The following is a 20065-nucleotide window of genomic DNA, read 5'->3' as shown; positions in this document are numbered from 1 at the left end:
ATACGTATTCCCAGAATTAAACAGAATATCTGAAATAAAGCCCGTCTGGAACATCACACATTCTGTAATTACAACAGATAAAATTAGAAATAACCTGTGTCTACCATTGAAATAAATTATAATGGCATCCGGTCCTATCACCTCATGGCAAATAGATGGGGAAAATGCACAAATAATATCAGATTTCATTTTCTGGGGCTCCAAAATAACCGTGGACGGTGACTGCAACCACAAAATTAAAAGACGCTTGCTCCTTGGAAGAAGAGCTGTGACAAATCTAGACAGCGTATTAAAAAGCAGAGACATCACTTTGCCACCAGAGGTCTATTGGCAGACCTTTGTTAGTCAAAGCTATGGTTTTTCCAGTAGTCGTGTTTGGATGTGACAGTTGGACTATAAAGAACACTGAGTGCTGAAGAATTGATGCTTTTGAACTGTGATGCTGGGGAAGACTCTTGAGAGTCCCTTGGACTGCAAGGAGATCCAACCAGTCCATTCTGAAGGAAATCAACCCTGAATTTTCAATGGTATTGAAGCTCCAGTACTTTGGCCACCTGATATGAAAAGGCAACTCACTGGAAAAGACCCTGATGCTGGAAAAGACTGAGGGCAAGAGTAGAAGGGGGTGACAAGGGATAAGATGATTGGATGGCATCACTGACTCAATGGATAGGAGTTTGAGCAAACTCAGAGAAATACTGAAGGACAGGAAGCCTGGTGTGCTGCAGTTCATGAGGTCGCAAAGAGTCGGACATGACTTAGTGACAGAACAATAATGATTAATTACTAATAAATAGTAAATTATTAATTCTGCATAAAAAGATTAAGATTAGCCTATAAAATGGAAATAATTCATGATCTAATAAGTGAAAAAATTCAAATGTTCTGGGTACTTTGCTTCAGTTCAGTCACTCAGTCATGTCTGACTCTTTGCGACCCCATGGACTGCAGCACACCAGGCCTCCCTGTTCATCACCAACTCCTGGAGTTTACCCAAATTCATGTTCATTGAGTCAGTGATGCCATCCAACCATCTCATCCTCTGTCCTCCCCTTCTCCTCCCGCCCTCAGTCTTTCCCAGCATCAGGGTTTTTCAAATGAGTCAGTTCTTCGTATCAGGTGGCCAGAGTATTGGAGTTTCAGCTTCAACATCAGCACTTTGCTTAGAACTCTGTAAAACTATGGATATAAAGATTCTTCCCTGTTTACCTGAAACTATTACAGCATTGTTAATCAGCTGCCCCCCAATACAAAATAAAAAGTTTAAAACAAAAACAAGATTCTAAGGAAACAAATAGAAAATGTTGACAACACCCTGTCTTGACACCCTCTTAGTTCCCTGTAAGACCACAATCACTTGTCAGCCAAGTGTAATCTGTTGGCCCATACTCCTTTTTCTTTCTGGCCACATGGCTTTTGGGATCTTAGTTCCCCTATCAGAGATTGAACCCGGGCCCTTGGCAGTGAGAGCACAGTCCTAACCACTGGTCCCAGGGAATTGCCAGCCCCCATATTTCTAATGCTGGAGCTTGCATATATAACGTGTCAGTGATTATGGAATGGAATTGAGTCCTGTGTTGGTAGATGCTCTGAACTCCTTTAGTCGATGTGGCTTGCATTATGAAAATGGGTGTTGGTCTCTACTGGTGAAGTGACTTAACTTTTCTTGGTCAGACAAGAATTATCTGGGGACCTTTTGGCAATTGATTTCAAGTCCGACTCTTTTATATTCTTTTTTCTTTGGTTAGTTGGTAGCTGCCTACCCCCATGACCCTCATCTTCATACAATTTCTCACATTCTAATTCTCTAAATTTTAGAGAAACAAAAGAAAATAATTGTTTTCCACAAAACACTGTTCAGAAACCCAAGGACCTTTAAGTTTATGTGCCTTCTCTTTGGAGCCCCCGGTGAGCATACATTTCCTATGCAGTTTGTCACCAGTGGCTGTAATTAAGACTGCAATATCTATGGGCTGGAATGATCTTCTTTCCTTTCCATCTTTAATCTGTGTTTCAGAGCCAAAGGATAGTATGCTTTCCAACCGATCTTCCAACCCATTGTGCAGCATAAGTCATAAATGAGAAAGAACACACAGAATCCTGGGGCAACTCACTCTAGTGTCACTCAACTCTTCTACAGCCATTCATTCAGATTCATTTTTTCAGCAAGCATGTATTGAAAGCCTGTTACAGGTCAGCTTTTGGGGCTACAAAGATGAGTAAGACATGCCCACTTCCCTTTAGGAGCTTACAGTCTAGCTTGGGGGGAAAGATAGGTAACCAAACTATTACAGATAGCAAGATAAGAGTTGTCAAAAGTATACTGAGTTAATAAGTTGTTGTTATGCACTTAACCTCCGTGAAACAACATATAATATGTCCAGCAAATATGAGTTAGCATCTTTTGTGTGCCTTCAGTGGTGGTATTAGAAGTTCAGTAAATAAGCAGGGGAGAGAACAATGGCTTACCACCTACGAGAAAGTGAAATATGCAGTAAAGGAGTGGACTATAGAAGGAGCGAGTGATTGATGCTGCATTTGCACAGATCAGGGAAGGACCTCCATTGGAAAGGGACGGGTATAAGAAGGACCCGTTTCAGAGAGCATTTCAGAACCTTGTTTCCTGGAAGCCTCTGACTGGTGTATAAAGTTCCCTTGTACTCAGAAGCCACACATTGTTAAAAATAAATGCTTTAAGCTCTACAGGTGCCCGTTTACACATCAAAACTACCATTCAGAGAGTTTTTGTTGCATGCTAAGTGCTTTACTTGCACTATCTCATTTACTCTGCAACAACTCTAGGAGATTATTAGTATTTTGATCTTTAATTTTTGGAGGTATTGAGGGGGGTTACCCATTTACAGCTCTTCAGTGGCATATCCAGAATTGAACCCCTGGTCTGTTATCCTCCAAACCTTACAGCCAGTGCATGGGAGCAGAATCTTGAAACCATTACCAAGAGGGGTATATAATCCTCTTATTTTAGTGGTAGAGAAATAGTGCCAGAGAGAAAACTCCTGTTGTAAGTCACGAAGTGAGTTACTAGCTGAGTGGCTTAGGGACCTAGGTTTCCCGCTTCAGACGTAGTCCCTTCCCTTTGCCACTCACGCCCTCTCGTGGTTTTAGCCCATGGCCGCCTCTTTTGTGCCCTTGGTGGTGTTTCATGACGGATCTGCTTTCTTCCAGGAGGCAAGCTCACCACTCCCGGATGTGTTAAGTGCCACAGAGCCCCTGAGCGCAGCCCAGAGGGAGATCCAACGCCAATCAACACTGCAGCTGCTGCGCAAAGTCCTGCAGATTCCCGAGAATGAGTCAGAGCTGGCCGAGGTCTTCTCTTTGATTCATGAACTCAATAGCTCTCGGCTTGTCCTGTCCAACGTGAGTGAGGAGACGGTCACCATTGAGCAAACCTCTTGGTCGAATTACTACGAGTCTCCATCCATGCAGTGCCTTCTCTGTAGCAGCCCATTATTCAAAGGGGGACAAAAGTAAGCACCACTTTCATTCAGATTTACCCTCCCCTAGCTGCCCCATCTTACTTAACCTGTATCACCCCTTTCTTCAAATACCATTAAGGCTATAACCTTTGCAGATGTTCTTTTCAGTTTTTCTCAGGTTTCCTTTCCTTTTGCGATCACCAAAAATAAAATAATAATAATAATAATAATAATAATAGTGATTATATATTATTTCTATTGAAATGATACTGTCCCCAACTTAGGATTTAGTTTACTTCTGGACTGCCTGGTAAAATGCTTAGATTTGGGAGTTCATTAGTGTTGGTTAAATTGGATAATAAGTTCAGAATTATGTTAACTTTAGGGGTGATTCCATAAGCCCAATTCCAACAAAGGGGGAACACCCACCTAAGAAAATCCTTGGAGCACAAGGTCCAACACCTTCATTTCCTACTACATTTAAAGTCTTGAGTTTGCTGTTGATCACTGAGCCTAGGAACTGCATTAAAAAGTTGCTTTTCCTTCTTTTTCTAGCTCTCTGGCGGGGCCCCAGGAGTGCTGGCTGCTGACAGCCAGTTGGCTGCAGGTCGTGACTGCTCAGGTGAAGATGTGTCTGAATCCCCATTGTCTGGCCCTGCACAGCTTCATGGACATCTATACAGGTGGGTGCCAGCCTCTTTACCCTCAAAGGACATGTTTGAGAACAGCCTCTGTGGGTCAGACTTCTGGTCCTGTGAGCATTGGATTTTCTCTCAGATGAGGCTTCTGAGGAAGAGGACGTCTTTCCTCCTGGCTAGCCCAGCCTCAGAAGATTATATTTATCTCTGAAGTGTTAGGACTCTCTTATTAGGGCTCTTTAAACAAAGTTAAGTTTAAAATAACATATCTTTGTTGTGGAAAAAACAAAACACTGACAAATAAAAGGAAAAAACTAAAAATCAGTAGTAATCCTACTGCTATGAGATTAATATTCAACATTGTATTCTGTAGTCTTTCAGATGTGTTTTTCATCCCTACAGAATAAAAGAAGGTGTAGGTTTTATAGGTTTAATAGTTTTTCTTTAAACAAAAATGGGGTTGTGCTGGATGTTGTTTTGGAGTGTTGTTTTTAAATTTAGCAATGTATCATGGGTATCCTTTTATGCTGGCAGGTGGCAAAATGCATCACCATTTTTAAGGAGAAATATATGACCATGATCCATTTTAAGAGTTCTCTTTATAATTAACTCTTTGTGTACAGCCTTAATTATTTCCTTTGGGCAATTGCCCAAAAGTGGAATTGCTGTATATTCACCCTTTTCCTCTATTCATCAGCGTCATTCATTGAACACTGACCATGTATCAACCATTTTGAGAATTTGAATCTTGAGTTTTATATGTAGAACCGAGTGCTGAAGATTAAGGAGTATTTCTTATTTTCCTTGTCTTCAGAACCTTAAGGTGCCTTATTTTGAATTCATGCTTTTAATGTCCTGTATTGCCAGACTGAGCTTGTACTACTTCAACACTAATGAGAGTGCCATTTCCCTGCAGTCTGTCTCAGTGTATAGCACCTGGGTCTCTTTCTTTTTTTTCTAATATATAACCTTATGTTCTGTATGTGCATGCAGTAAACTTTGTTGTTGTGCAGTTCTGAGTTCTGACAAACGCACTGAGTTTTGTAACTGCCACCACAATCAGTATAGAGAACAGTTTCATCATCCCCTAAGCATTCTCTTTTAATCTCCCTTTTAATAACCCCATTCTCTTTTAATACTAACCTCTGGCAACCATTTGATAGTTTCTTCATTCCATATATTTCTGTCTTTCCAGAATGTCATATGAATCTAGTGAACAGTGTTTTGAGTCTGGCTTCTTTTACTGCATATACATATGTGTCTTTGAAGTTCATCCACGTCGCTCTGTGTATCAGCAGGTTTTCCTTTTTATTGTTGAGTAGGTTTGCGTTGTGTGGAGCACCACACTCGATTATCTGTTCATTCCTTGAAGAATGTTTGCATTTTTACCAATTTTGACAGTTGTATTCATAACTGTAAATAGTCATGTATAGGATTTTGTGTAAACTTAAATTTTCATTTTATTTTGGGTAAATACCCTAGGAATCACATTGCTGGATCATGTGGTAAGTGTATGTTTAGTTATGAGAAATCACCAAACCGGTTACCTATGTTGGTGCCATTTTGTGTTCCCTCTAATGATGGGTGAGAATTCCAATTAGCTTCATATGTCAGCACTTGGTATTATCTGTTTTGTGTGTGTGTGTTTCAGCCATTCTAATAGGTGTGTGTAGTAATAACTTAACGTGGTCTCAATTTAAGACTAATGAAGTTGAACATCTTTTTGTGGGTTTATTTGTCATCTATATGTCTTTGGTGAAGTACCTGTTCCATCTTTGGCCCGTTGAACTGGGTGGTTTTCTTGCTGTTGAGTTTTGAATGTTCTTTATATACTCTCATATACATCCTTTGTCAGATAAGTGATTTGCAGATATTGTATTATGGTTTGTGTCTTATATTCTCATTCTCCCAACAGAATCTTCCACGGAGCAAAAATTTTCAAGTATGATAAAGACCAATTCATCAAATTTTGTTTTACCAGTTGTGTTGATGTTATTGCTATCTTTATCTACGTGACAATCATAAATATTTTTCCTATGTTTTCTGCTAAAAGCTTTATAATTTATGGTTTTTATTTGTCTGTAATCCATTTTGAATTCATTTTTATGTAAAGTGTGAGATCCAGATTGAGGGTTTTTTTTTCCATGTGGACATCCATTTATTCCACTATTTGTTAAAAAGTAGTCCTTTTTGCTTTGAATTGCCTTTGCTACTTAATTGAAAAACAATTAGTCATGTATACTACTGCTACTACTAAGTCGCTTCAGTCATGTCCAACTCTGCGACCCCGTAGACAGCAGCCCACCAGGCTCCCCCGTCCGTGGGATTCTCCAGACAAGAACACTGGAGTGGGTTGCCATTTCCTTCTCCAGTTTTCAGTTAAAATTGGAGGAAGTTACAGTTCAGTACACACAGGCAAAGTCGTATCTGACTCTTTGTGACCCCATGGACTGTAGCCCATCAGGCTCCTCTGTCCATGGGATTCTCTAGGCAAGAATACTGGAGTAGGTTGCCATTCCCTTCTCCATAGTCATGTATATGTAGGTCTATTTCTGCCCTCTTTTTCATTGGTTATGTTGTCCATTCTTTGGCCAGTACCACGTGTCTTGAATACTGTTGCTTTTTAGTAGCTCTTATCATTTGGGTAGTATAAATGCTCCAACCTTGTTCTTCCTGAATTGTTTTAACTCTTGTTTCTTTGCATTCCCATATGAATTTTAGAATCAGCTTGTTAATATTTACAGAATCCTGCTAGAATTCTAATTGGAATTGTGTTAAATCTGTAGACCAGCTTGCAGAAGTTTGACATCCTTAAAAATATTGTCTTTCTAATACATGACACAGTCTATCTTTCTATTTGATTAGGTTTTCTTTTTTTTTTTTTTTTATCAAGTGTTTCATTGTTTTTAGCATATAGGTCCTGCAGGCATTTTGTTAGATTTATACCTAGGCATTTAATTTTGTTCAGTGGTAAATGACATGGTTCAATTTCTAACTGTTCGGTGCTAGTATAAAAACATAATTGGGTTTTATCTACTGAACTTTATTCAGTGACCTTGTAAAACTCACTTATTAGCCTTAAGAACTTCAGTAGATTAGCATTATAATTTCTTTCCTGGAATGGTTTTTTTTCCCTTAATATATGTATTTTATTGAAGTATAGTTGACTTACAGTGTTTCAGGTACACAGCGAGGTGATTCAGTTACACATATAGACATATAATATTTTTGAAATTATTTTCCATTATAGGTTATTACAAGATACTATAGTTCCCTGTGCTATAAAGTACACCTTCATTGTTTGTTGCACATTTACTCTTTTAAATTAAATATAGCATTCTATTCATGGTAAGTCAAGTGGAATCAAAATATCATAAATTTTTTAGTTAGGCAAAAATTCATAAGTTTTCTAAAATATATAGATTATGCATACTAATGAGAAAGATTGAAGGCAGGAGGAGAAGGGGACAACAGAGGATAAGATGGTTGGATGGCATCACCAACTCGATAGACGTGAGTTTGAGCAAGCTCCAGGAGTTGGTGATGGACAGGGATGCCTGGCATGCTGCAGTCCATGGGGTTACAAAGAGCAGGACATGACTGAGCGATTGAACTGAACTGGTTTGGTGGTGCTGACTTCTCTTAACTTTTGCTTTGTATGCAAAGCTTTTGATTGCTCCATCAAATCTGAAGGAGAGTCTTGCTGGGTAGAGTATTCTTGGTTGTAGGTTCTTCCTTTTCATCACTTTAAATATATCGTGCCATTCCCTTCTGGCTTGTAGAGTTTCTGTTGAGAAATCAGCTGATAGCCTGATGGGTGTTCCTTTGTATGTTATTTGTCATTTTTCCTTTATTGCTTTTAATATTTTATGTTTGTATTTGCTTTTGTCAGTCTTATTAGTATGTGTTTTGATGTGTTCCTTCTTGGATTGATCATGCCCTGGACTTGATTGATTGACTATTTCTTTTCCCATGTTTGGGAAGTTTTCAGCTGTTATTTCTTCAAATATTTTCTCAGGTCCTTTCTCTCTCTCTCTCCTTCTGGGACCCCTATAGTGCGCATGTTGGTGCATTTAATGTTGTCCCAGAGGTCTCTTAGGCTGTCTTCATTGCCTTTCACTCTTCTTTTTTTTTTTCTATATTCCGTTCTGTGGCAGTGATGTCCACCATTCTGTCCTCCAGGTCATTTATTCTGCCTCAGTTATTCTGCTATTGATTCCTTCTAGTGTATGTATTCATCTTTGTTCTTTAGTTCTTCTAGACCTTTGGTAAACATTTCTTGCATCTTCTCCATTGTTTTCCCAAGATCCTGGATCATCTTCACTGTCATTGTTCTGAATTCTTTTTCTGAAAGGTTGCCTGTCTCCACTTGATTTAGTTGTTTTTCTGGAGTTCTGTCTTGTCCCTTCATCTGGGACATGTACTTAGTCACTCAGTCATGTCCAACTCTTTGTGACCCCATGGACTGTAGCCCACCAGGCTTCTCTGTCCATGGGGATTCTCCAGGCAAGAATACTGGAGTGGGTTGCCATGTCCTTCTCCAGGGGATCTTCCCAACCCAGGGATCGAACCCAGGTCTCCTGCATTACAAGCAGATTCTTGAACCATCTGAGCCACCAGGGAAGCCTCCCTAAGTCATGTCCAGCTCTCGTGACCTCATGGACTGTAGCCTGTCAGGCTCCTCTGTCCAGGGATTCTACAGGCAAGAGTACTGGAGTGGGTCACCATTTCCTTATCCAGGGCATCTTCCCGACCCAGGAATTGAACCAGGGTCTCCTGCATTGCAGGCAGATTCTTTATGGATTGAGCTTCAAGGGAAGCTCCTCATCTAGGACATAACTTTCTGCTTTTTATTGTGATTAACTTTCGGTAATATGGTTTTTGTTTTAGCTGCTGTGGGACTGTGCTTCCTTTTGCTTTTCCTCATCTTAGGTGGATGAGGCTAAGAGGCTTGTATAAACTTCCTCAAGGGAGGGACTGGCAATGGGAAAAACTGGGTCTTGCTCTGGTGGGCAGGGCCTTGCTCAGTAAAGCTTTAATCCAATTATCTGCTGATGGGTGGGATTGCACTCCCTCCCTGGTAGTTGTTTGACCCAGCCCTGGGTCCTGCAGGCTTTATGGTAGGGTTAATGGTGAACTTCAAGAGGGTTTATGCCAAAGGGGAACTTCCTGGTCTGATGTTGCCAGTGCCCCTGTCCCTGTGGTGAGCCCCTGCCAACCCATGCCTCCACAGGAGACCCTCCAACTCTAGCAAGTAGTTTTGGTTCAGTCTTCTGTTGGGTCACTATTCCTTTCCTCTGGGTCTTGGTGTGGGCAAGATTTTGTTTGTGCCCTCTGAGATTGGAGTCTGTGGTTCCCCCAGTTCTGTGGAAGTCGTATAATCAAATCCTGCTGCCCTTAAAGGCCAGATTGCCAGGGGGTTCCCAGGCCCTTTTCAGACCCCCAGGCTGGGGAGCCTGACATGGAATTCAGAACTTTTACAACAGTGGGAGAACTTCGTTTGGTATTACTGTGCTCCAGTTTGTGGGTCACCCACCAAGCAGGAATGGGATTGCATTATATTGTGTTTGCACCCCTCCTCCCATCTCACTGCAGCTTCTTCGTTGTCTTTGGATGTAGGGTATCTTATTTTGGTGGTTCCAGCTTCCTCCTGTCAATGGTAGTTTATCAGCTAGTTGCAGTTCTGGTGTTCTTGCGGGAGATGAGCGCATACCCTTCTACTCTGCCACCGTGAACCAGAAGTCCTTCTGCTTCCGCATCGTTACAATTTTTCAGCTTTGTCAATTTGATACATAGAAACTGTTATAAAACTGCTTGTCTTTAAACTTATTTTTTATTAAAGCATAGTTGATTTATAATGTTAATTTCTGCTCTATAGCAAAGTGACTTAGTCATACACACGCATATATATATCCTTTTTTATATTCTTTTGCATTATGGTTTATCCCAGGATATTGAATATAGTTTCCTGTACTTTACAGTAGGACCTTGTTACTTATCCAGTCTTTATGTCATAGTTTGCATCTACTAACCCCAGATGCCCAGTCCATCCCTCCCCAACCCCCTCCCCCACAAGTCAGTTCTCTATGTCTGAGGCTGTTTCTGTTTCATATGTAGGTTCGTTTGTGCTGTTTTAGATTACACGTATCAGTGATACCGTATGGTATTTGTCCTCGCTGTTGAGAATACTGCTGCTGCAGGGGTACGTGTATTCTTTCGCACCATGTTTTCCTCTGGTTACATGCCCAGAAGTGGGATTGCTGGATTATATGGCAGTTCTATTTTTAGTTTTCCATAGTGGCTACACCAATTTACATTCCACCAGTGGAGGGGGTGGTTCCCTTTTCTCCACACTGTCTCCAGCTTTTACTGTATATAACCCTTTTTTTTTTCCTTTTTTTTTTTTTTTTTTTGATCTTTCATTCTGTGTCTGTAGACTTTTTAATGATGGCCATTCTGACTGATGTGAGGTGGTACCTCATTGTAGTTTTAATTTGCATTTCTCTAATAATGATGTTGAGCATCTTTTCATGTACCTATTGGCCATCTGCATGTCACCTTTGGTAAATGTCTATTTTGGTCTTCTGCTTATTTTTCAGTTGGGTGGTTTAGTTTGTTGTTGTTGAGCTACATGAGTTGTTTGTATGTCTTTGAGAGTAAGCCCTTGTTGGTTACATCGTTCACAGATATTTTCTCCCGTTTCATAGGTTGTCTTTTCCTTTTGTTTGTGGTTTCCTTTACTGTTCAAAAGCTTGTAAATTTGACTAAATCCCATTTGTTTACTTTTGTTTTTATTTTTATTGCCCTGGCAACTGACCTAAGAAAACTCTGGTACAATTTCTGTCAGAGAATGTTTTGCCTGTGATCTCTTCTAGGAGTTTTATAATGTCTTATATTTAACTCTGTAAGCCACTTTGAGTTTATTTTTGTGCATGACATGAGGGTGTGTTCTAACTTCATTGATTTACATGCAGCTGTCCAACTTTCCCAACACCACTTGGCTGAAGATTTTTCCCATTTTATATTTTTGCCTCCCTTGACCATAGGTATGTGGGTTTATTTCTGGGCTCTCTATTCTGTTACATTGATCTGTATGTCTTGTTTTTGTACCAATACCATGGTTTTGATTACTGTAGCTTTGGGGTATTGTCTGAAGTCTGGAAGGGTTGTGCCTCCTGCTTTGTTATTTTCCCTCAAGGTCTTTCATTGTCCCATATAGATCTTAGGATTATTTGTTTTAGTGAAAAATATCCTGGGTAATTCTATAGAGATCACATTAAATATGTAGATTGCTTTGGATAGTTGCCATTTTAATAATAATTCTTCCAACCCAAGAGCATGAGGATATCATTCCGTTTCTTTGAATCATTTTCAGTTTCCTTTATTCATATTTTATAATTCTCAGTGTAGAAGTCTTTCACCTCCTTAGGTGAAAGTATTCTTAAGTATTTATTTATTTTTGGGGGAGTGTGGTTTTTAAAGGTATTATTTTTTTTTTTACATTACCTTTCTGCTACTTCACTGTTAGTGTAAAGAACTGCAACCAGTTTCTGTGGGTTAATCTTGTATCTTGCTGCCTTGCTTAATTCATTTATCAATTCTAAATGTTTTTGTGTGGAGTCTTCAGGGTTTTCTATGTATTGCATCGTGTCATCTGCATATAGTGATGACAATTTTACTTCTTCCCTTCCAATTTAGATACCTTTTATTTCTTGTCTGATTGCTGTGGCTAGGACTTCCAATACTATGTTGAATAGAAGTGGTGAGAGTGGGCTTCCTTGTCTTGTTCCACATTTTAGTGGGAAGGCTTCCAGCTTTTCATTGTTGGGTATTATATTGTTTGTGGGTTTATCGTAAATAGCTTCTATTATTTTGAGATATGTTCCCTTTATATGCATTTTGTTAAGAGCCCTTTTTTAAAAATCATGAATGGGTGTTGAATTTTGTCAAGTGTGTTTTCTGCATCTGTTGAGATGATTACGTGTTTTTTCTCTTTTGTTGATGTGGTGTAGCATATTAATTGATTTGTGTATATTGAACCATCCTTGTGAATTTGGAATGAACCCCCTTGGTCATGGTATATGATCTTTTTTATGTATTGCTGGATTTGGTTTGTTAGTGTTTTTGTTGAGAATTGTTGCATCTATATTCATCATGGATATTGACCGACAGTTTTCCGTTCTTGGCGTTAACCTTTGTTAGGTTTTGGTATCGGTGGTGGTGGCTTCATATAATATCTCTGGGAGTGTTGCCTCTGCTTCAGTATTTTGCAAGAGTTTGAGAAGGGTCAGTAGAAGTTCTTCTTTATGTGTTTGGTATTGTTTGCCTGTGGAGCCATCTGATCCTGGATTTTAGTTTGTAGAGAGTTTTTTGTTTGTGTTTTTTTCCCCTTCATATTCTATTTCAGTCCTAGTAATCAATCTGTTCAGATTATGGATTTCTTCTTAATTCAGTTTTGGTGAGCTGTATGTTTCTAGAAATTTGTCCATTTCTTCTGTTTTGTCAAATTTATTGGTATATAACTGTTTGTAGGATTCTGTTGTGGTTTTTGTATTTCATCAGTATCAGTTGCTATTTCTTCTTCTTCATTTCTTATTTTGTTTATCTGGGTTCTTTCTCTTTTCTTGGTGAGCCTGGCCAGAAGTTTGGCAATTTTGTTTACCCTTTCAAAGAACCAGCACTTGATTTTATTGATTTCATTCTATTATTTAATCTCTGTTTTATTTCTTCTCTCATCTTTTGTTACTTCCTTCCTTTTGCTGAGTTTAGGCTTTGCTTGCTCTTCTTTTTCTGAGTCTTTTAGGTGGTAGTTTAGGTTGCTTATTTGAGATTTTTCTTGTTTTTTGAGGAAGGGCTGTATAGCTGTGAGCTTTCCTAGCTCTAAGAACTTTTTTTGCTCCATCCTATAGATTTTGTATGATTGTGTTTTCATTGTTGCTTGTCTCAAGGTATTTTTAATTTTTCTTTTTGATTTACTTATTGATCCATTGGTTTTAGTAAAATGCTTTCATTCTCCATGTAATTTTTTTTTTCCTCATTTGTTTTCCTGTGGTTGCTTTCTAGTTTCATTCTATTGTAGATTAGAGAAGATTGTTTGAAGTAATTTTTATACTCTTAAATTTGTTGAGGTTTGTTTTGTGCCCTAGTATGTGGTCAGTCCTAGAGAATGTTCCATGTACACTTGAAAATAATGTGTATTCTTGTTTTTTTAAATGTAATATCCTGAAATAATTGAGTCTAATAATTGTTGTATCATTTTGGATTTCTGTTTTCTTGCTGATTTTCTGTCTAGAAGATCTGTCCATTGATGTGAATGAGGTGTTAAAAGTTTCCTGCTATTATTGTATTTCTGTAAGTTCCTCCTTTTATGTCTGTTAATGTTTGCTTTATATAATTAGATGCTCCTTTAGAAGGTTCATACATGTTAATGGATGTAATATCCTCTTCTTGTATGACCCTTTTTATCATTATATAAGGTCTAGCTTTATGGCCTTTGTTTCAAAGCCTGTTTTATCTGGTAGGAGTATGCAACCCCCTGCTTTCTTGTCATTTCTGTTTGCATGAAATATCTTTTCCCATCCCTTAACATTAAATCTGTGTATATGCTTTGCCTTAAAGTGGGTCTTATAGGCAGTATTTTTAGGCTCTTGTTTTTTATCCAGTCTACCACCTTGTGTTTTGATTGAAGCATGTAGTTCATTGACACTTAAGGTAATTATTGATAAAATATGTATTTATTGCCATTTTAAACCCTGTTTTGGCTCTATGTTTCTTCTTTGTTTCTTTTTATCATATATTTTGTGGCTTGATGATTTCCTTTTGTCTTATGCTTGTGTTCTCTGTTTTTTGTGGATCTTTTGTATGCTTTTGATCTACAGTTACTGTGTTTTTCAAGTATATTAACCCTTTCCTATATCTACTTGCTTTAGACTGATAGTCACATTGGCTCAAACATATTCTTTTAAAAAAAGAGAGAGAGAATCTGAATGTTTTTACTCCTCTCCTCCACATTTTATTTTACATCTTCTTGTTTATCCTTGTGCTGTTCCTTGTGTTTATCTTCACTTTCACAAATGGATTTTTTTGTGGTTTGCTTTCCCATTGTGACATCCTTTTTTCTGTACCTTGCTTTTCTATTTAGAGAAGATCTTTCAATATTTTCTCTTATGGTAGGTTTAGTATTGCTGTATTCTTTTGGTATTTGCTTGTCTGAGAAATTCTTATTCTCCTATTCTAAGAAATAATGTTGCTGGGTTTTATATTCTAGGTTGCTTTGAATGTATTTTGCCACTCCCTAGGGCTTCCCTTGTGGCTCAGCTGGTGAAGAATCCGCCTGCAGTGTGGGAGACCTGGGTTCTACCTCTGGGTTGGGAAGATCCCCTGGAGAAGGGAAAGGCCACCCACTCCAGTATTCTGGCCTGGAGAACTTCATGGACTGTATTGACGATGGAGTCGGACATGACTGAGCGACTTTCGCTTTCACTTTCACACCTTCAGAGTTCCTGTAAAGAAGTCTGCTAGTAGCCTTATGGGGAGGATTCCATTGGGATTAACTTGGTTGCTTTCTTGCTGCCTTTAGAATCCTCTAACCTTTGCCTTTAAAAAAAAATTTTTTTTGCCAGTTTTTCAATTGAAAGATAATTGCTTTACAGAATTTTGTTGTTTTCTGTCAAACATCAACAAGAATCAGCCATAGGTATGCCCATGTCCCTTCCCTCCCTGCCATTTTTATTGTCTTGGCATAGGTGTGTTTGGGTTCATCTTGTTTGGGAACTTCTGCTTCTTGTATCTGGTTATCTGTTTCTTCCTTTAGGTTTGGAAAGTTTTTAACCATAATTAATTCAAATACATTTTCGGTCTTTTCCCTTTCGGAATCCCTATTAGGCATAGATTAGCATGCTTTAGATTATCCCATAGGTCTCTTATATTGCTTTCATACTTTTCTATTTCCCCTTCTGTCTCCTGTTCTGACTGGATGATTTCCATTATTCTGTCTTCCAGATCACTTACTCATTCTTCTGCATTATTCATTCTGCTGTTCATTGCCTTTAGCTCATCTTTTGTCTCAGCGAATGAATTTTCTAACTTTTCTTGGCTACTCCTTATAGTTTCTAGTTCCTTTTTACAGTAATCTGTGTTTCTGTCGATGGCCTTTCTGTTAATCCCTTCAGAATTTTTATTACTTCTTTTTTGAACTCAATTTCAGATTGAAAGCATCTTTTACTGTTTGTTCCTTCAAGGGGATTCTCTTGGTCTTTTAACTGGGAATGGTTCCTATGCTTGTTCTTTTTACTTATATTTCTCTTACTGTATGAGTTTAGGAGAAACAATTATCTACCATAGTCTTGGAACACTATATGTGGGAGCATCCTTGTATAAGCCTGTATGGGTTTAATATTTTTGTTGCTATTAGTTTGGATGCTTGTTACTTCTTTCCTTAGCCCATGCTTGCTGTCATCCTTATAATAGGGAGTATTAAGGTATAGTGGCCTATGTGTGCTCCTGGGGCCACATGCCAGCGGGGCCAGTGATTGGTGCCTGCTCATGCATGTCTTAGCAGTAGGGGCGGCCTGCATACCTCTGGAGCTTGTGATGGCAGTGGCAGCTCATGCTGGCTCCTGGAGCTTGTATAGAATGTCCTGTTGTCTGGTAGCATGTGTGGGGAAAGAAGTGCCCCTGTGGTGCTCCTGCCCCTCCCCTTGTGTACCCCCCAACAGTGGTCTCTCGCCTCACTGGGAGGCCCAGGCTTCTTTCATGTACACAGTCAGTTACCATACTCCAGCCCCTTCAGACTGTCTCCATGCAGCCAGCCCCAGTTTTCTTCCCAGATATGATCTCTGAAGTTTGAGCTTCAGCACCCACCCACTGCCTGCAACAGGTGGATTAGCGTCTCAGACAGGAGAGTGCAGGGAGGCCATACTGACCACCTGTCTGATTTGCCTTCCTCACACTGACTGCTGTGCTTTCCCCTTGAGGCATCTAAGCTCCTCCTGGTTCCAGGCTGGTTTCCCCACCAGTGCTGGGACTTCACAAGGTGCAGGAACCTTTCCTCTTACATCTCCCTCCCTGGGGCACAGGTCACATCCTGATTTCCCTCCTTTCCCCAACCCCACTCCCTTGCCCCCGCCCTTTTGTTCTCCCTGGTTATATGGAGTTTTTCTTGCCCTTTTGGAAGTCTCAGATCTTCTGTATTGTTTAGATGTTCTGCGTGAATTGTTCCATTTGTAGATGTATTTTTGATTATTTGTAGGAGGAGGTGAGCTCCATGCCCTGCTGTTCCACCATCTTGATCACTCTCCTCCTGTTGTATTACTTTGACAGCTGGGAAGATTATATGTTTTCTGTGTTTTTCAGTCTCTTTCATGAATTTCTTTTGTAAACATTTTCATTCTTTGTGTTGTTTTGTTGATGGAATTTTTCACCAGTTTATTAGTTGTCTTTTAAATTTGAGCTTTTTGGACATGAGAGTTGGATTTTTGTGTGTGTAGTGTTTTTTGTTTTTTTTTTTCTCAAGTTTTTATGTGATCAGAACTTGGACCCTCTCATTTGTGGTCTCAGCCTTTGGTATCATGTTTAAAAAGGTCTTACCTCTCCTCTATACCCTTTGTTATTGGGAATTGTATGCCAAAATTTGCTTTTGTTCATTTTGTGAGCATGTAAAACCACTCTCTTTTATTCATCGTAAATTAGCTGCATTTAAATTCTTCTGGGTCTTTGGTCCCAGAATTTGACATAGGGGTGATGTTATTAGCCTTTTTTATATTCCCTATACATCCCTGGGCTAAAAGATGCTCTTGGCCTTTCCTCATGGTATAACTGTGAGAGGTGGAGGAATGGTAATCCTTTTGGTGATAAGGACTGAATTGGGTGGTAAGGCAATATTTCATGTTTTTATTAAAAAGGAAAAAACCCTGTGATACCTATTTTATTAGTTGTTCTTTTCGTATTATAATGTATTGTGGAAAACTTTGCATGTCACAGTATTTAAACTTACTTTATTCTTAATGATTTCTTGTTTAATTTTTATTTTATATTGGAATATAGTTTGCCAGTGCAGGAGGTACAGGTTCCATACCTGGGTCTGGAAGATTGTCTGGAGAAGGAAATGGCAGCCCACTCCAGTATTCTTGCCTGGGAAGTCCCATGGGCAGAGGAGCCTGGCAGGGTACAGACTATGGACGGGAGAGTTGGGCATGACTCAGCAACTAAACAACAGCAAATAGTTGATTAAACTGTGTTAGTTCCGGGTGCTCAGCAGAGTGAGCCAGCCATGCACATGCATGTGTCAGTCCTTTTTCCATTTAGGTTCTCAGGAGTATTGAGCAGAGTGCCCTGTACCGTCAGTAGGTACGTGTTGGTTATCTAGTCTGTTTTTTCAAACATGCGTATTTCCTGGCTGCGCTGAGCCTTGCTTGTGGCACCATCATTGTTTGGGAGGGGTCTTTCACTGTAGTGTGTGGACTCCAGTTGTGGCGCAGTTCAGTAGTTGTGGCACGTGGGCTTCGTTGTCGCATGACATGTTGGATCTCAGTTCCCCAAGCAGGGATTGGACTCTTGGCCCCAGCATTGCAAGGCAGATCCTTAACCACTGGGCCCCCAGGGAAGTCCCGGTTATGTGTTTTAAATATAGTAGTGTGTATGTATCAATCCCAGACTCCCTATTTATCCCTCCCCTCGCTCCTTTCCTCTTTGGTAATAACCACAAGTTCGTTTTCTAAGTCTCTGAGTCTGTTTCTGTTTTGTATTAATAAATAAGTTCATTTTTAACTTTTTTTTTATTCCACATAGAAGCAATATCTTGACATTTACCTTTTTTTGTCTGGCTTACTTCACATACACGATAATCTTCAGGTCCATCCATGATGCTGCAAATGGCATATTTTGTTTTGTTTTTTTTTTTTTTGGCTGCACTGGGTCTTCGTTATAGCATGTGGGCTTTCTCTAGTTGCAGTGAGTGGTGCCACTTTCTGTTGTGCTTGGGCCTCTCATCATGGTGGCTTCTCTTGTTGAGGGGCATGGTCTCTAGGGCACACAAGCTTCAGTGGTTGGTGGCATGTGGAATCTTCTCAGACGAAAGATTAAACTTGTGTCTCTTGTATTCACAAACAAATTCTCAACCACTGGACCACCAAGAAAGTCCTAGTTCATTCTTTTTAATGGCTTAGTAGTATTCCATTGTATATATGTACCGCATCTCAGTCATTCATCTGTTGATGTCCATTTAGATTGCTTCCGGGTCTTGGAAGTGCTGCAGTGAATGTTGGAGTGCACATATCGTTTTGAACCATGGTTTTCTCCAAGTGTATGCCGAGGTGTATTGTTGTTGAACTTACATGCAGAGTATATTACGTGAAATACTGAGCCAGATGAATCACAAGCTGGGATCAAGATTGCTGGGAAAAATAGCAATAATGTCAGATATGCAAATGACACCACCCTTATGGCAGAAAGTGAAGAGGAACTAAAGAGCCTCTTCACTACAACAATATGCCTAGGGCTGGGACTGCTGGGTCATGTTGTTTGGTTGCTAAGTTATGTCCGACTCTCTGCAATCCCCATGAAATGCAGCACCACAGGCTTCTGTGTCCTTTGCTATCTCCCTGAGTTTGCTCAAACTCATGTCCATTGAGTCAGTGATGTCATCCATCCATCTCATCCTCTATCACACCCTTCTCCTCCTGCCCTCAATCTTTCCCAGCATCAGGGTCTTTTCTATTGTGTCAGCTCTTTGCATCAGGTGGCCAAAGTATTAGAGCTTCAGCATTAGTCCTTCCAGTGAGTATCAGGATTGATTTCCTTTAGGATTGACTGGTTTGATCTCCTTGCTGTTCAGGGGACTTCTCCAGCACCACAGTTCGAAAGCATCAATACTCCAGCACTCAGCTTTCTTTATAGTCCAACTCTCGTATCCATACATGACTACTGGAAAAACCATAGCTTTGACTATATGAACCTTTGTTGGCAAAGTAATGTGTCTGCTTTTTAATATGCTGTCTAGGTTTGACACTTTTCTTCTAAGGAGCAAGCATCTTTTAATTTTGTGCCTGCCATCACCATCCACAGTGATTTTGGAGCCCACAAAAATGAAATCTGTTGCTGTTTCTGCTTTTCCCCATCTCTTTGCCATGAAATGATGGAACCAGATGCCATGATCTTCATTTTTGAATGTTGAGTTTTAAGCCAGCTTTTTCACTCTCCTCTTTCACTTTCATCAAGAGGATCTTTAGTTCCTCTTCTCTTTCTGCCGTAAGAGTGGTATCATCTGCATATCTGAGGTTATTGATATTTCTCCTGGCGATCTTGATTTCACCTTGTGCTTCATCCAACCTGGCATTTCAGGCTGGGCAGAGTACATAACATATGATGCACTCTGCATATAAGTTAAATAAGCAGGGTGACAATACATAGCCTTGACTGTGGACCGCCAGGCAGCTCTGTCCATGAGATTTTGTCAGGCAAGAATATTGTAGTGGGTAGCCATTCCCTTCTCCAGGGCATCTTCCTGACCCAGGGATCAAACCCGGGTCTCTAGCATTGCAGTCAGATTCTTTATGATCTGAGCCACCAGGGAAGCCCCTCTAGTATCTTAGAGGTCACTACTTTTTCCCCTGGTCCTGATGCACACAGGACCTTGTGTGAGCCCTGTAAGAATGGTTTCTGTTTCCCTCACTCCTGTGGAATTCGTGCCATCAATCCCCACTACCTTCAAAGCCAGGTGCTCCTGGGGCCGCTCCTCTCATTGCCAGACCGCCAGGCTGGAGAGCCTGACGTGGGGCTCAGTACTTCATTCCTGTGGGAGAACCTCTGTGATAGAATTATTTTCCAGTTGTGGGTCAACCTCCTGATGGGTTTGGGATTTGATTTTATAGCAATTGCTCCCCTCTCCCATCTTGTTGTGACTTCTACTTTGTCTTTGGATGTTGGATGTCTTTTCTGGTAGGTTTCAACGTTTCTTTTCGCAGTTAGTTGGGATTTTGGTGTCTTCATAAG

General features: G+C 40.0%; 1 protein-coding gene across 3 annotated transcripts in view; it reads left to right on the top strand.

The window, feature by feature from the left end:
- Window positions 1–20065, top strand: part of HMGXB3 (HMG-box containing 3) — a 60703-nt gene that overhangs the window by 28654 nt on the left and 11984 nt on the right. For all 3 annotated transcript variants that reach the window (XM_040239580.1, XM_040239578.1, XM_040239579.1), the window contains 2 exons: window positions 3187–3488; window positions 3993–4120. In XM_040239580.1, coding sequence (XP_040095514.1) covers window positions 3187–3488; window positions 3993–4120 — 430 coding nt within the window. The remainder of the gene's footprint in view (window positions 1–3186; window positions 3489–3992; window positions 4121–20065) is intronic.

This window comes from Oryx dammah, unplaced genomic scaffold, assembly GCF_014754425.2.
Source record: "Oryx dammah isolate SB20612 unplaced genomic scaffold, SCBI_Odam_1.1 HiC_scaffold_5, whole genome shotgun sequence".
NCBI lineage: Eukaryota > Metazoa > Chordata > Mammalia > Artiodactyla > Bovidae > Oryx > Oryx dammah.
Note: the sequence above shows the minus strand (reverse complement) of the source record. Positions and strands in the feature narration are given on the sequence as shown.